This window comes from Equus przewalskii, chromosome 8 (assembly GCF_037783145.1).
Source record: "Equus przewalskii isolate Varuska chromosome 8, EquPr2, whole genome shotgun sequence".
In the NCBI taxonomy this organism is placed as follows: Eukaryota; Metazoa; Chordata; class Mammalia; order Perissodactyla; family Equidae; genus Equus; species Equus przewalskii.
The window spans coordinates 12,243,418-12,258,694 of NC_091838.1; the positions used below are offsets into that span (position 1 = coordinate 12,243,418).

A 15,277-nucleotide genomic window follows, 5' to 3' on the forward strand; every position below is an offset into this window, starting at 1 on the left:
ATCCTAGGGAACTAAACACCTGCACTAAGAACAGGGGTAGCCCATTGCTAATCTAATTCCCTGGGGTTTCTCCACCACCACCGCCATTTAGGTCCCATTCCTATTTTCCTTCTAAATACCTCAGACATTTTTTTGCCTAGTAACATCCCTTCTCAGCTTCCAGTAGTTTGGGGCCATATTCTGGCGTTATTTGCCCAATTAACATCAACCTAACTGGTGGTAGATGGAGAGTAACTGGATCTCATGCAGCTTTCTGTTTTAGAAGACTACTCAGCTGAAAGCTAGCAGACCTCTCTTCTGCTCTCAATTCTGCCACTGATCAGCTGTAATCTCAAGCAAATATTGAAGCTACAGTTTACCTCAAATGGTTGTCATTAGGAACAAGTGAGACAATGCATAAGTGGCAACGACTATGGGAGAGAGTCAGTGTAATATGAAGGTTTGGATTTGAAAGACTTGCATTCCAGCCCTACTCTGCCATAAAATAGCTATATTACCTTAGGCAACGCTTCTGTTTCTCTTTCCTCGTGTATAAAATGGGAGCAACTAGTCTATCATGCCTGTCTTAGATGGGTCCTTTTAAAGACTGAATAGAAATTATTAAATGCCTGACATGAAACAGGCTGTCAATAAATGATTATTACTTAAAAACACGATACAAATTTAAGCCCTATAATTCCTTACAAAAGATATAAAATTCAAATTGCAATAAGTAACAAGGACAAAGATCTCCGAGTATACCAACATTCTATTCTCCCTTGCCTAAGATTTATTCCTCTTTTTCCCTCCTGTTGTTTTTAAGGTGGAACCATTTGGTAAACGAGATGAAACTGATTTTCACAGTGTATATTTAGAATCAATATTATGAATTTGACTTCAAGGCTAATAAATCACCACTACAAGCCACACACCTGCAAGGTTTTTTACAAGTGAATCTGAAAATTCCAACATTAAAATTTGTAGTTTACATGAAATGTTTTAAATGAAGTTACACTGGCTTATACAAAATTTATGTCATTGATCAATTTTGTATTTGTGTGCTTATGGAAATGGAAAAGGTTTTTAGCACTAAACCACCATCATGAAACCAAAAAGAAGGAAGGAGGGAGGGAGGGAGGAAGCAAGGAAGGAAGGAAGGAAGGAAAGAAGGAAGGGAGGAAGCAAACAGGGAGGGAGGAGACACATATATTTGTGTAGAAAGTAAATCCAAGAAATCACAAATAGCCTTAACATTACCATCCAGGAAAGTCTGTTCAAGATAATCAATGATCTGAGTGGCCTCACAAATAATGTTTTCCCCGTGGATAAGGACAGGCACTTCTCCAGTTGAGTTCAAACGCATAAACCAAGGCTCATTGTGCTCACTCAGGGGCAGACTTACATCATGTTCCTCGCACTTCAATGCCTTTTCAGCAATTACCAGGCGCACCTGGAAGAGTTCACACCGGTTACCACAACACATCCAGACCATCAATTAAATGACGTCCCTGAACACCACTGAGCAGCTTTTCCGTGCTTTCCTGAGTTACTAATATTTTCAACATTCTTTTTAACTATTCCTTTTCCTGGAATTAATAAGTGAGCTATATTCTAGAGTCTTACTCTTATAAATTAGAAAAGATAATAAAATAAGAATGATTCTGGCTATATTCATTTCACAGTCACCCTTGTCATCACCACTACTTTCTTTGGGTCCTAAGCCTAATTAGGACCCATGTGTCCTCCCCCAACAAGAATCTAAAATATAGGTATGTTAGGCCTCGTTGAAGAGAGTGAATACGAACAAGAAAGAGTAAAAGAAGGAAGTGTATATTATGCATTTACAGGAAGGCGCTTCCCTCTGCCTCAGTCTCCAAGGCCCAGGCGGCAAGGCCTGCAGTCCAAAAACCGAAAGTGATGCTTTTTTGTCGCATTTCACGAGTGGCAGTGCCTTTCCGTCTCAGACTGATTCTCTCTGCTCCCCCTCAAGGAGCATCCCTGCCCTCCAGGGCGCGCCCGCCGGGTTAGGGCGTGGGAGGCCCATTTCTCGGTGGGCCCGCGGACCGGGCGAGACCCAGAGGGAGCTGTCCTGGTGCTGAAACCCGATCCGCGAGGCCCGCCCCAGCCGAGGCCTGTACCTTTTGCGAGCTGAAGGAATGCGTCCAGTGGTACAGAATGAGCTTAACCTCCGCGTCCGACTTGCCTTCCGCCATCAAGGGCGCGCTCCCTCTCTGCTCGTCCTGCCTCCGGGCCATCTCGAGGTGCGCGAGCGGCCGGAGGGCCTCGACTGTCCGCCCTGTGCTTCTCCCACCCACACTGCTCGGCAAAGCGTCGTTAGATTTTCCGTGAAGCCTCCGGGAGCCGGGAAAGGCGAGTCCGCACGGCCGAACAGACGGCTGGGAAGTGTAGTTTCGGCGGCGAGAAAGCTGCGGGGCCGAATCTGCAAAGATGCGGCAGTGTCTGCGCGCCAGAAAGCCTCTGGAATACGGAAGTTACGTGGGAGGTGCAACGGGATGTTTTTTAAGGGAAACAATCTAAAGTGTGAGTCCCGGATTATAAAATGAGTAATGAATAATGTTGATTACAAATAACCCATCGGTTCTGGAGGTGGAGTAGAGGTTGCTCAGATATGAAAGCAGCAATTTCACAACATATGAGTTCCTCTTGGAGAGTCTGTCCCTTTGGCGGAAGAGAAGTTCTGGTTGACAGACAAAACCACAGGATGAGGACCTATGAGTTCTCATTAGAAGATGCTACTATGGAGTGATGCAAATAATAACAATAATTAATAATAATAATAAATCTCATAAACAATGGAGAGGTAAAATAACCTAGTTGTTAAACACAGAATTTTTAGAGCATAGCTACCTGAGTTCATGTCCTGGGTTTTCAATTTTTCCGATTTTTGAAGTGGAGATAATTCTATTTCCCCAGAAGGTTTTTGTGAGAATTAAATAAGTAAATATGATGTTAAATGCTCAAAACAGCCTGGCATGTCATAGGCACTCAATATTATTCACAAGTTCAGTTGCCTTATAAACATTCTCTTTATAGCCATGGTCAAAATCATAATATTATACTAATCTAGTTATTATTGTATACCTCTTAAAATTTGGTGTAACAGTAAATTAATGAAATTTCTCTTTCAGTAAATATGTATTAATACGACCATGAAATGAATGCTTGTATAATTCATTTGCAATTATTTATGGAGCACCTACCATGTTCCATGTTTAAGCTAGGCCCTGGGAATATAAGACTGACACCCGGGACCCAAGATGTAAGTCTGATGGCAGAGACAACAAAATAAATAGACACCACAATAGAGATGAGAACTGTCAGTCTTAGGGTGAACACAAGGTACTATGAGAAAAGCGAGGCAGGCATGCAGATCATGTCAGAAAAGGCCCCTGGGAAGAGACAAAATCTCATGAGGTCCTTCCTCCCCTTTACAATACTTCATTTATTGTTCTTTGAGCCACTGTTACTTGGTGGTTTCCCGGTATTATTGTCTTAATCTGTCTTCATTAATACATCAACCTTGTATAATATAGGTGGCTTTTATTTCTTTATGCTTCTATATACTGTAATTTTTCTATACTGAATATGTGCTGCTTTTACTTCTTAAAGTTTTTAATATTAAAAGAATATCACTAAACAGAAGAGATAAGGAAACCTAATGGTGTCTGTTTTGTTTTTAAATGATGACAGAGGTAGAAAAAGACTGTTACATCTCCTTTCATTGATCCATAATCTCCTATTTTCCGTCCTAATAAAAGCCACTTGTCAGCAATATAAAAACCTTATTATCCAATCACATGTTTATTCAGAGCTTCTACTAAATTGTGTCCTAATTTATAGTTGAGGAAATAAGGTTTAGTGACTGAGAGACTAGTCCCAAATCCTAGAGCTAGTAAGTGAAAGAGCTATAACTCAAACACAAGTTTTCTGACTACTAGTCAAGTATTATTTTCTAATACACTATGCTAGCTTTAAACCAAAGAGAGAAAATTGTGGACTTTCAAGCTTTACACAGCCTGGGGTATACTCTGGGGAAAACATAGCCACCTTCCTGAAAATTAGTCCACAGAGATATATACACTCCCCTTAGAGCACAAAGTACTGTATCAAACTATGTTTATATGTCTCCCTTGCACATTAGACTCTGAGCCTCTTAGGGGCAAGGACGGAATATTATTCTTAGTATCCCCAGGAACCCAAAGTAGGAACCAAAAGTGAAAGATGCTCCAAAACTGCATATAATTAATAGAGGAAAAAGCTAGATCACCACCACAAACAGCAAACAATTACAAACAACAACAAATAATAATAATAATAATAAATTTTGGCCTGTTTAGTCTTCTGCTCTAGAAATTCTCTGTGTAAAAGTAATTTCATTTAACAAAATTTGATACTTATATATCTGGACTGTGGATCCTGGCTTTCTAAATTGACTGTCTTTTATGTTAATATTTATTGAAATTCTTTATTCATTGAAACATTTCTGAGTGAACGAAGTTAAAATGGATTTGATTGATGTTATGAAACAGATCACATAACCTTTCCAAGCCTGAGTCACCCTCCTATAAAATTATGATAAAAATCTACCAGATATGCTGACTATACAGATATCTCCAGTTTCGGAAAATTCCTAGAGCTAGACAATTATGATTTGCGCACTTTCCTTTATGTCTTATGCTTCAATCAAGTTTTAATATATCATGGAGAACTGTTATGGCTGAATGATGTACATATTTATAGAAGTTACCATTATGTAAAGTCCTATTACTTATCTATTTTGACAGATATTCAATATATTTATGTATGTCAACTAAGCCAGAGATCTTGAAACCTTTTGACAAATTGGGATACTCTAGGTCTCTGTTTTTTAAAGTACTTTTACGAATGACCACAAGGGGTCTCTATATTTTTGAGAATAATCAATCCCCTGCTATTTTTTTTCCTTGACAAATTAGAAAACAGAAATGGTGATACTTTCCAGAGAATATATTTAACTAATTAAGCTATCTAGTTGAAAACCAAAGTTTCCCAAATTAGGAAAAGAAATTTTGTACATATATAAAAAATAGAATTTTCTCCACTTTCTCTTGAGAGTAGCAACTTTAATACCAACCAAGCCCCCAGCAGCTACTCTGCCTGCTCTGCCCTGACCCATGTCAGTTATCTGACTATGTGAATTGCATAGGACTTATAATTGGTATACACATAGGGGAAAAAACGGCTGGGGGAAGTCCTTAATTAGAAACTAGTTTTGAGAATTTTTATCTCAAATATAAACAACTTCTGTTACCTGATATTCTCAAGCACCTACGAAACTCTTAAGTATTATCTAATTGAATGAGAGAAAAGATGGCTCATCAAGTGCATCGATTTGGTAAAAGAATTAGGATGGTTCTGACTAGTTTACAGGAGCCCTAATCAACTTGACTCCTGTATTTGACTTATCACAATGGCTCTCAAAGGTGGTCCCCTGACAAACAGACCGGCATCACCTGAGAACTTGTTAGAAATGTACATTCTACTGAATCAGAAACTCTGGAGGTGGAGCCTAGCAATCAGGGTTTTAAAAAGCCCTGCAGCTTTTTATTTTTTCAATTTTTTTGAGGAAGATTAGCCCTGAGCTAACTACTACCAGTCCTCCTCTTTTTTGCTGAGGAAGCCTGGCCCTGAGCTAATATCCATGCCCATCTTCCGTTACTTTATACATGGGATGCCTAGCACAGCATGGCGTGCCAAGCAGCACCATGTCCGCACCCAGGATCCGAACCGGTGAACCCAGGGCCACCGAGAAACCGAACGTTAGAACTTAACCGTTGCACCACCGGGCCAGCCCCTAAAAAGCCCTGCAGACTTTTAAACTGAAGGGAAACCATCCATCAGTTTTTCTGATGCACATTAAGTTTGAGAACTACCAATTTGGCGTATAATTGATGAACCATCCTAATCCTCAGGCTCTAGTTTGCCCCATCTGTAAAATTTGTAGAGCAGAAGAGTGCAGGAAACTCAAAGCCTGATTTATGGTATCTGGAAGAAAAGGTTAAATAATTTGGAACCACCTCCACAAAACAGCCCAGTAAAACCGCATGGTGCCAAGCAAATCACGAGTTAGAATTTAGAGGCTCAAGATGCCAAGATTCCTCCACTTTCCCCTCGAAAATGTAGATGACCCCCCTGCAGGCTTCTAAGCAAAAGCCTCAAAGACCTTAGAAGAGCCTAGACTTGCTGTTAAAATTCTGAAATGTTTCCTGTGGACTTTCTTGCATCCCAGAGCAAATAATCATATTTAATACCAAGTGCAACTTATTAATTCAGGAGGTTCTAGCTGTGAGGTTACTGTAGACTGATAATAATTTGATTAATTTTCTAGTTTCTCAGTGAATGACTACTAATGTGAACGATGCACTAAATTCTTTATCTTTTTAGTACAGAATACACTTTCAGCCATATTTCTGGTGGAAAGGATTTGATGTCCCTGTCCACCTTCTCTCATCCATCTCTCATTTCAGAATAAATACATGAATATGGACCAATATACAATTCAAACAAGTATGCATTTGCACGATATGGTTGCTAATAGTTTTTGGAGTGTGTGAAACTATTTCGAGGGCTTTCTATGGATGTTGTACTTAACACTTCAAAATCCTTTAAGGCAGGGAGAAATACCACATCCATTTTATAGATGAGGATATTGAGGCACAGAGAGGTCAGGAAATTTCCCAAACTCACTCTATTAGCAAGTGTCAAAAGGGGGATGTAACCCCAGAAGTCTGGTCTAGGGTTCATGTTCTCACCACCACAAGATACAGCCTTAGTGTATGAAGGATGACCACAGAGTCATCGGCTGTGATTCAGTAGTCGCATAAGCAAGTATTTCTTATTCCTTAAGTCACTAAGGGTTTTACTTCAGGAACTTTTTGCCCAAGATTGTTTAGAGTTCATAGAAAAAATGGAGAGAAAGAAGATAGGAAGAATATCCTGCTAAAACTAAACCAACGCTTATTACAAATTTATACCAACATTTCTCTAATAGTATCTAATTTCCTTCTACAAGTTTATAAAGAGCTTTAAAAAAACAGTACTCATTTGATTTTCCCAACAACCCTCTCTTAGAGATAAGGAATTAGCAGTGAGATATGAAGTTAACCACGCCACTAAAATTTGCAGAGCAAAAACTAAAACAAGGCTTCTAGCTCCAAATTCTACGCCCATGTAACCATATCCCACAGCTTGTGCATGGCCCACCATTTGCCTCGGCCTAGACACAGGGCCAATTCTGGAGCCTTCTATTATTTATCCATTACGTCACAGTTGACTTCTGCTGAGTTTCTTGAGTTTACAATGAAGGATTAGGACACTGTGGGTCCTCTCACTGTATGAATGCAGTGCCTGAGGTTATACTTTCCCCTGTAATTTCTCCACCGTACCTTAGCATCACCCTCCACTCCAGAGCATGAAGCAGTAGTTAAGAGCTCAGACTCTAAAGTCAGAACTGGATTCAAATCCTGGATCCACCGCTCGCCAGCTACGTGATCACGGGACAGCTTCCTCACCTATAAACCGGATGAAGTGATCACACCACCTTCACTGAAATACATTGAAGGTTAATTGTGGTTTTCTAAAATGCCAAATATTTAACACAATGTTTAGCACAAGGTATGTAAAAATTAGAGCACATAATAATGATACAATGGTAAAAAAATAACTGGTATTTTTAACACTCTGGGTAAATGTTAACTATTAATATGGTATGTCCTCCAGTCAGAGGAGCATGTCTGCTAGATGGGCTGTACTTTGGAACTTTGTTTTTGGCAATTCTCTATAATAATTTAATGTGCGTTTTACCCATTTATATTTCAAAACCATAGGGGAATAATCAGCATTAGGTGGAATTTAAATTTTTCTAGTAAAAGAAATAAATGATAAAATACTTAGATACTACTCATAGATCCACACAGGTTCCTTTCTGGACTTCATGCTGTGCCCGTTGGAATAGATCCTTAAAAGAACACTTTGATGATTATGTTAATATTATGCAAATATCACTTACAATATGAAGGTGAGAGAAGTCAAGGTGATAAAAAGAAGTCACTTCCCAGTGTGCTCTACTGGTATTTGAATAATATTAGCCTTTCTTTCCTTAATGTTACAATAATTAAGAAGTCTATTTATAAATGTTTGCAACTATGAAAGCCCCTAGGATATTTAGACACAGTCTTGGCAAAAGCATGTCCTATAGAGGATACTTAATGCTTGAAATTGCCGCTTTTTTTTTGTATTTCCTAAAGTTAAGAGCTTTCTTAGTAATTCACAGTGTGCTCGTGTACAGTTCATCCTTTCATCATAACTATAGAATGCCAGCCTCTCAGTGGAAGGTGACTTTTTCTTCCTGTTTCCCAATGAATGATTCAGGTAGTCTTCCCAGACACCTTATCTTAGCATTCTCTTTTCATGTTTAAAGGCATCTTTCCAGGGATTTAACATCATTTGGCGTTTATCTTTGTAATTCAAATTAGAATATTTAATAATACCTTGGAATTTATTTTTCCAATGTCCTTGCTTTTGTGTTCTTTAAGTCACTAAATAATAAGTACAGAAGTTAATTTATACCTGCAGTGTCTCTGGCCACCTGAGAAAAATGGCATAAAAACTCAAAGACGTAAGCTTTAAAGAAAGAAAATGCTAATGTTGCAAGGATTACTCTAAGTAAGATTTTGCCTGTGAATGTATAAATAGGACAAGATAAGGTTCTGGGCAGCAGCAGATCCTGGGCATCAAATAGTTGTCTATGTTCCTTTGGCACCGACTTCAACACACTGGCGTGATTTTTTCTTCACCACCCAACGTCACCAGGGACGTTGAGAGAACAAACATGAGAGCTAGTGCTATAAAAACTACTTTCTTTATCTTGTTGGTCTTAATGAGATCCTAAGGAAGCATAAGATAATAATGACAATAAAACACAGTGCTGAATTTTACAATGAGATATCAAAGTCGAGAGCAACACTCCCTTTAATTTTTTACATACCCTATTTTTCAAATAAAAGCAATATTGTGGTCCATAGAGAAAAGATTAGTTTAAATCCTAAGCATGTAACTGAGACAAATGAAAGCACGGGACTGAATCTGTGCTTGTTAAAGCCACATGAGAGAAACGGGTGACGTGGCTACAGTGAACTTGTTTCCAGGGACGACTCATGTGACATAGGGAACCAGTTGGAGAGACCAGTGAACTACGAAAATCACAGAGAGAAGGAGCTTGGCTTTATAAGAAATTATATCCTTTGAGAGCAAGGAAGTCTACCAGAAAAAGGAAAACTGGTCAAATTCAGGTGATGCTTTGCCTTTCCAAACACATTAAAACAATCGGGTACATATGTTGGCTTCAAATTTTTTCAGTCTAAAAGACTACTGCTGTTTGCAAGTTCTAGAACTGTAAAAGCTCAATCCTGCTAATTCCAATGGCAAAAGAATGTAAAGATGGTAAAACTACAACCAACCAGAGACATGGCCACATATTCTACAAAATTGAAATATATATGAAAAGGGACAGACGAAGAAGCACACGGAGTCCCAGAAACGGCTAGCGCCCAGTGACTTGGTCTGCAAAGGGAGACTTGAGGAGTTTCGAAGGGAGGAGGATGCTCCTTCCTCGAAGACCCCGGGAGCAAAGGTGCTGATTCTGTACAATGAAGCGGCTGAAATCCGATGGGCCCTCTTTAAATAACTGATGACCCACGAGAGCCCTCGTTTTCACTTTCCTCATTACGCATGTGCCCTGATGGCTGTGGCAGCTGCAGATAACAGCAAGTTCTCAGGCAGACATGCAGGGAAGTTCTCTGCTCAGCTCTCAAGAGCCCCGAGCCAGCTGTCCCGAAAGCTGATTTAGAACGTACTCCCCCGTGGCCAGAAGGGTGCCGAGGCCCCCTAGCTCTGCAGTGGGTTCTGTGCCCTCTTTGTGTGCTAAGTCATAGCTCCAAAATCAAGCCACTCCGGTTGTACACGTTTCCTCCAAAGGCCTGAGCCAGCCCCTTGAAGCCAGTAGGCCTGTTGGGTGCCGCAAATGTGATCCTGCCTGTCGTTTCGGCCTCAGCAGAAGAGCGACATGACCATATTTATTGCTGTTGCTATTCTGGGGGCTGGATGACGTTTTTCTCCCCTTGTGGCCGAGCACTGCCCGTTCATCTTTCACCACTCCCTCCAAGTCTGCAAGGCTAAAACCGGTGATACAAATAGATTCTATCAGGAGGAAAGTTAAAATGAGAAGTTCTTAAGTATGCCCAAATCTATTTGCTGTATGGTATTAAAAGCTTTAAATTCTGTCGTCCTGTATTTTAAATGTGTACTGTTAACTTCCCACTATTATCATAAACTGCTCTTGGTGGTAACTTTGCTAAGGAAATAAAACACGGATAAAGGGGAAAAAAACAACACAGCTCAGAAATTTGGCAAATGTTGAGTTTTCCACCGCTGAGTGTTGGGAGGGTCCAAATGTTACCAGAACACTTGAAGATTTCTTACTTGCCTCAGTCCCTTCCTTCTTCCTTACTAAGACACTCCTCTACTGTGACGTGAAAGGGACTAAATGACAAGCTACTAAGAAACTCCTATTAAGGATACAATGATACAGGGCACAGGTGTTGCCTCCCAGAAAGGAACGATATACAGATTTTCTAAATGAAGAACTTAGACACATAAATAACTAATTACCACATGCATTACATGATGCTCCAAATGATAGTGCTTCTGACTTTATCTCTAACCCCTGTTCATTACCAAATGGTCAAATCCCCCACCATAACTAATAATCTCTCCATGTTTGTAACTCACCTGGCTGATCTTGGCAATAGTGACGTCTCTAGCTTTGCTAAAATGACTCTTCAGATTCCATGTGCCTTTCCACAAATCCAGTTTGTAACATACACAAAAGCAGAAAGCGTAGGGGAGGCAGAGGTGGCATGCATGGGCTCTGGAACCAGCTGTCTGGGTTCGAATCCCAGCTCAGCCCCGGCCCAGCTGGGAGACCTCATTAAGCTTCCATTTTCCTCCGTAAAATAGGGTTGTGGTGAGAATTAAATGAGAAAACTCTATGTAAAATCAGAAAGATTAAAAGGCTGAGATCGGAGCCTTGTTTTCATTTTAGAGCCGAGAAGTTTAACCTCACTCCAGCTTTGGAGTTTCCTTTGGATCCGTCGTGGTTCATCTTCAACCTGTCTGTTCATTCTTAAGATGACAATACGCAGGAGCTGTGCTCCAGATTCGGATGAGCCTGGCTGCCTGCCTGCCGGGGAAATACCTTTTCCATATCCAGGGAAGTATGTAAAGTACACTATCAGCTGGCAGCTTGGCTAATTTTCACCTGAAAAGTCTATAAACTATAGAACTATTTAAATAAAAGCACTTAGAACAAGGCCTGGTTTTTAGTGTTAAGCCATATATGGCTTTCTTCCCCTGATATTGTGTTTTTGTCTTCCCTCCCTCTTTTCAGTTGCATGTTTCTGCACCCATTTCCACTGAGGGCGGGAAAACTTTTAATTTTGTCCATTTTAGGGTAAATCAACCACCTCTGGTACAAATCTCTTGGGAGTAAATATTCAGCCACCCTTCCCCCTCCCTTGGGTGGTGGGAGGGAGGAGGGGAGTGGATATAATTTTTTGGTGGCTCAGTATTCACTTGATGTCAAGAGAGGGGCAACCATTTGAGAGCCATTCTCTGGTCCTCCCTGGCCTCCCCTGACTTATCTTGTCCAGCTGGATCTTTGAGACTTGACATGTGGCTTTGCTGCCTCTGCTGAAGGGTTCATATCGGGGGTCACTCCTGGCCAGTCCTTCTAGCGTGGTCAGTGTGCGGCCATCCACTCCTCCCCACCAACGCTGACTCAGTCTTTGGCTCTCACTGATCCTCTGAAATTCAAGCACAGCTTCCATCCAGTCTCTGCCTTCGTGACACCCACCCGAAGCCTTCCTACTCATCACACCACAGCCACTCGCTGGCAGGCCGCCCGCTCGTAATTCTCATGTACGCCAGGTCAGGAGAACTCATCTCAGGTTTCCTCCGTGTTTCAAACCCCCAACCCCAGAGCCGAGGAGATTTAGGAGGCCTGTTGTAGCTCATGTTGCCCAGGAAACAGATTTTGAGATTTGCCTATAGAAGATTTATTGGCAAACGTTCTCCAGAACGACACCTGTAAGGAAGTGAGGGAAGCTGGGCTGAGCAGAGAGAGAAGTTAGAACTGCTGTGCGGTTGCAAAGAAGCTGATTGTACAGGTTGCTCTGGAGCTGGAACAGTCTTTTAGAAGTTGTTCCAATTGCAGCAAAGGGGCTAGACCATTATATCCCTCGCAGTGGACCAGTCATTGGACGTGGGCTGCTCCAGGAAGTTCACATGACCTTGGGCTAGGAGGCCTTCTTTGGCTAAGAGCAATTCTTGGGAGAAGGACTCCGCCGCAAGGCATCAGCTGCCAGCGCTCACAGCAGCTGGGGGAACGAGTGCCTGGTCCAGAAGAGGGATCTGGGCAGGGTTTCAGGTCCACTCCAGGGCCGCCTCAGGCTCTGTCTGCCTAAACACCCCACACCGTCCCCTCTGTTCTAACATGGCTGTCCTGTGTCAGTTCTAATTATTTGATGAGGCTGCTGCCACCTGCTCCCCAGATGTCTGAGAGGGAGATGGAATATGGGGCCCTTCATCCCTCAGATTCTCAATATGTCTGGGAATTTCTATCCCCACTCGACCTCTCCCAAACCTCTCCAAACTGCTCTGATATCATATCCCACAGCCTCTCTAATCTGTGATTCACAGTAGAAACCCTGTGTCCAATTCTCCAATTGATGGCTTTTGGAAACCCCACAAATAATTTTTTTTTTTCTCTCAGCAAAGCCTGAATCTTACAAATACCAGAATTGATCTCTTGTGTATCGTTTCTTCTAAAGTGAAAATTTGTTTGCAAGTTGGAAGTTTCAAGTTTACTCCCTTGTACCTCGCCGACCCCTCTCCAGGAAGTCATGGACATCACTGATGGATGGGAAGACTTGTGACCCTTGGAAGAGTAAAACTTAACTTTTGTTGACATTTCAAATATATTAACCTGACCAGTTCACAGTGGTAAGCTATATCAACATTTCTTTCACTGGCTGCTCTTTGCATTTGGTAAATTATACAAACTGTTGAGAGCTCTCAGTTTTACAAAGCTCCCACTCAAACCTCTTTGAGAGCTGTTCTCTACGTGCCTGAGGGTGGGGCTCAGGTTGCCCAGGGCACTCAATATTTTCTTCCTATACCCCAATGCATCAGTTGGTGCACCTAACTTGGGAGGTTAGTGCTGTAAGCCTTTTTCAGCCACACGGCCAGGGAAGCAAAGACCTTTCAGTCGCCTCTTTCTAATCTTGTCTGTCCTGAGTACTATAAGCAGGAACCACAAGGACTTATGACCACACCCAAGTTGGTCTCTCCTTACACTCAAATCTTAATGATCCCTCTTGACCCTACCAAACCTTGGATTCCAATGATCTCTTTTTAGAATGCTAGAAGGAACAATTTATCCTGTCCCCGTGGCTCTATGTGAGAAGGAATAGTTTTGCTTTTTCCTCTAGGAAGTCTCTGGAAATAATCCACTCTCATATTTAGAATTATTATCCAAACAGAAGTCCAGGCACCCTTGGGAATTCAACCATGTATCCTAAGGGGTCTGGTAATTCTCTCTAGATTTTTCATCTCCATGGACTGTTAGTTGGTTTTGACGGCTGATCTTGTGTTTAGGTTTAGGCTGACTTTGGCACTGAGTCTTTAATTGTTTCTGACTAACGAAGAAGAGAGGCAGACCTAGTATGTAAATGAATGCATCTCCACCCAATAGCCAAATGGTCTGCCGGCACTCTGTAGGAAGAAAGGCTTTCTAATAGCTCCCATCGAGGAGTTCTAGCGGCATCTGGCAGCATGCATGTGCCGAATCAGGAGAAGCCTCTGCAGGTGGTGCCATAACTTTTTAAAATGCAAGCAGCGATTTCATTTCATCAAAACATCATCTGTCACATTACATTCAGGTTGTTAATTTCAGTATGACTTGTTTTCAATTTATGTTGATTTTATGCTGCAAATAAACTGTAAGCACACAGAGGTATCCCTTATTTTGTGGTTTACATATTAAGGTATACATATACAATGATTGTGTATTTAAATAAAATTATTTAAACCACCATGAGAGAGAGATCCGGATAAATTTTTGTTTTCCTTCAAAAGCTACTTGCGCCTTTCTCAAATTTGAAAAACATTGTTCTGTAGCAGAGGGGGTCACATCTTGCTTCAGGGTGTGTATCAGAATCAACGGGGAGGGGCTGGCAGTTAGCACTCTTTTCATAATTTCTTTCCAGTACTACCCTTCTTCCTCTTTTCCTCTCTCTGCCCTACCCCCAGCTATGGGGGAAGTGGCTACATAGTCATCACTTTTTACTGAGCTCTTAGAAGAAGATCACAATCAGACCCTGGTTGCTGCCTCCCTCCCCACCTTCATCTCTCACCAAGATGCTCTTCCTTGCTCAAAGAGCCCGAGCACATTGTTCTGTTTTGGGTTCCTCTTTGTGCCAAGCTCTTTTCTGCCTCAGAGTTGTTTCTTCTTCTTCAGCTAATCTCATACTTACTTTCCAGGCTATCTCCTCCTCAGCCTTCAGAACTTAGTTTAAATGTCACTTTGTTAGAGAAGCATCTGAGCAATATCTGTTGAAATGATGGATGGATGGATGGTTGGTTGGTTGGTTGGTTGGATGGATGGATGGATGGATGGATGGATGGATAAGAAGGCCTTTCCTGACCTTGTACTCTAAATGAAATTTCACGTCCCTTGATATTCTTTTCTATAGCACTCCTTTTTCTTCTATAGTACAGCAATTTTCAATGATATATTGATTTAGTATCTATTCCGTCCCCCCAACCCAGTGGACTGCACATTTCACGAGGGCAGGTCATTAAGGACTTCATATCCATTAGAGGGCACCCCATGTAGAAGGTACTCACTATATATACATGGAGTAAATGAACAAAAGGAAAAGCTGAAGACTATATTCACATCACTAAAATAGCTGTAAAGAGGGAAAAAGACCATTTCTAACATTTTAAGGTCTTTTAATTAGTGGATTACATTAACATGCAACAATCCAAAAGAAGGAAAAATTTTGAGAAAAAGTAACATATGGCCTTTGAGATGAAGGAGAATCACAAAGTGAACCAGCTCTTGCATACAGCCTACTGAGATGCTAATTGAAGACAAAACATACATGCACCATAACCA

At 41.2% G+C, this 15,277-nt stretch overlaps 1 protein-coding gene across 11 annotated transcripts in view; it reads right to left on the reverse strand.

The window, feature by feature from the left end:
* The window catches only part of GDAP1 (ganglioside induced differentiation associated protein 1), a 43,985-nt gene that overhangs the window by 15,192 nt on the left and 13,516 nt on the right, over positions 1-15,277 (reverse strand). Inside the window, exons 4-6 of one of the 11 annotated variants that reach the window (XM_070631447.1) lie at positions 7,425-7,550; positions 2,118-2,419; positions 1,237-1,429 (exon numbers count right to left, since the gene is read on the reverse strand). The exons of 3 other annotated variants lie outside the window; for them this stretch is intronic. In XM_070631447.1, the coding sequence (XP_070487548.1) occupies positions 1,237-1,429; positions 2,118-2,234 (310 nt within the window). In that variant the 5' untranslated portion in view covers positions 2,235-2,419; positions 7,425-7,550. Of the gene's footprint in view, positions 1-1,236; positions 1,430-2,117; positions 2,736-7,424; positions 7,551-15,277 lie in introns of those variants that run through there. 7 more of the 11 variants (XM_070631448.1, XM_070631452.1, XM_070631449.1 and 4 more) reach the window with 7 other exon arrangements.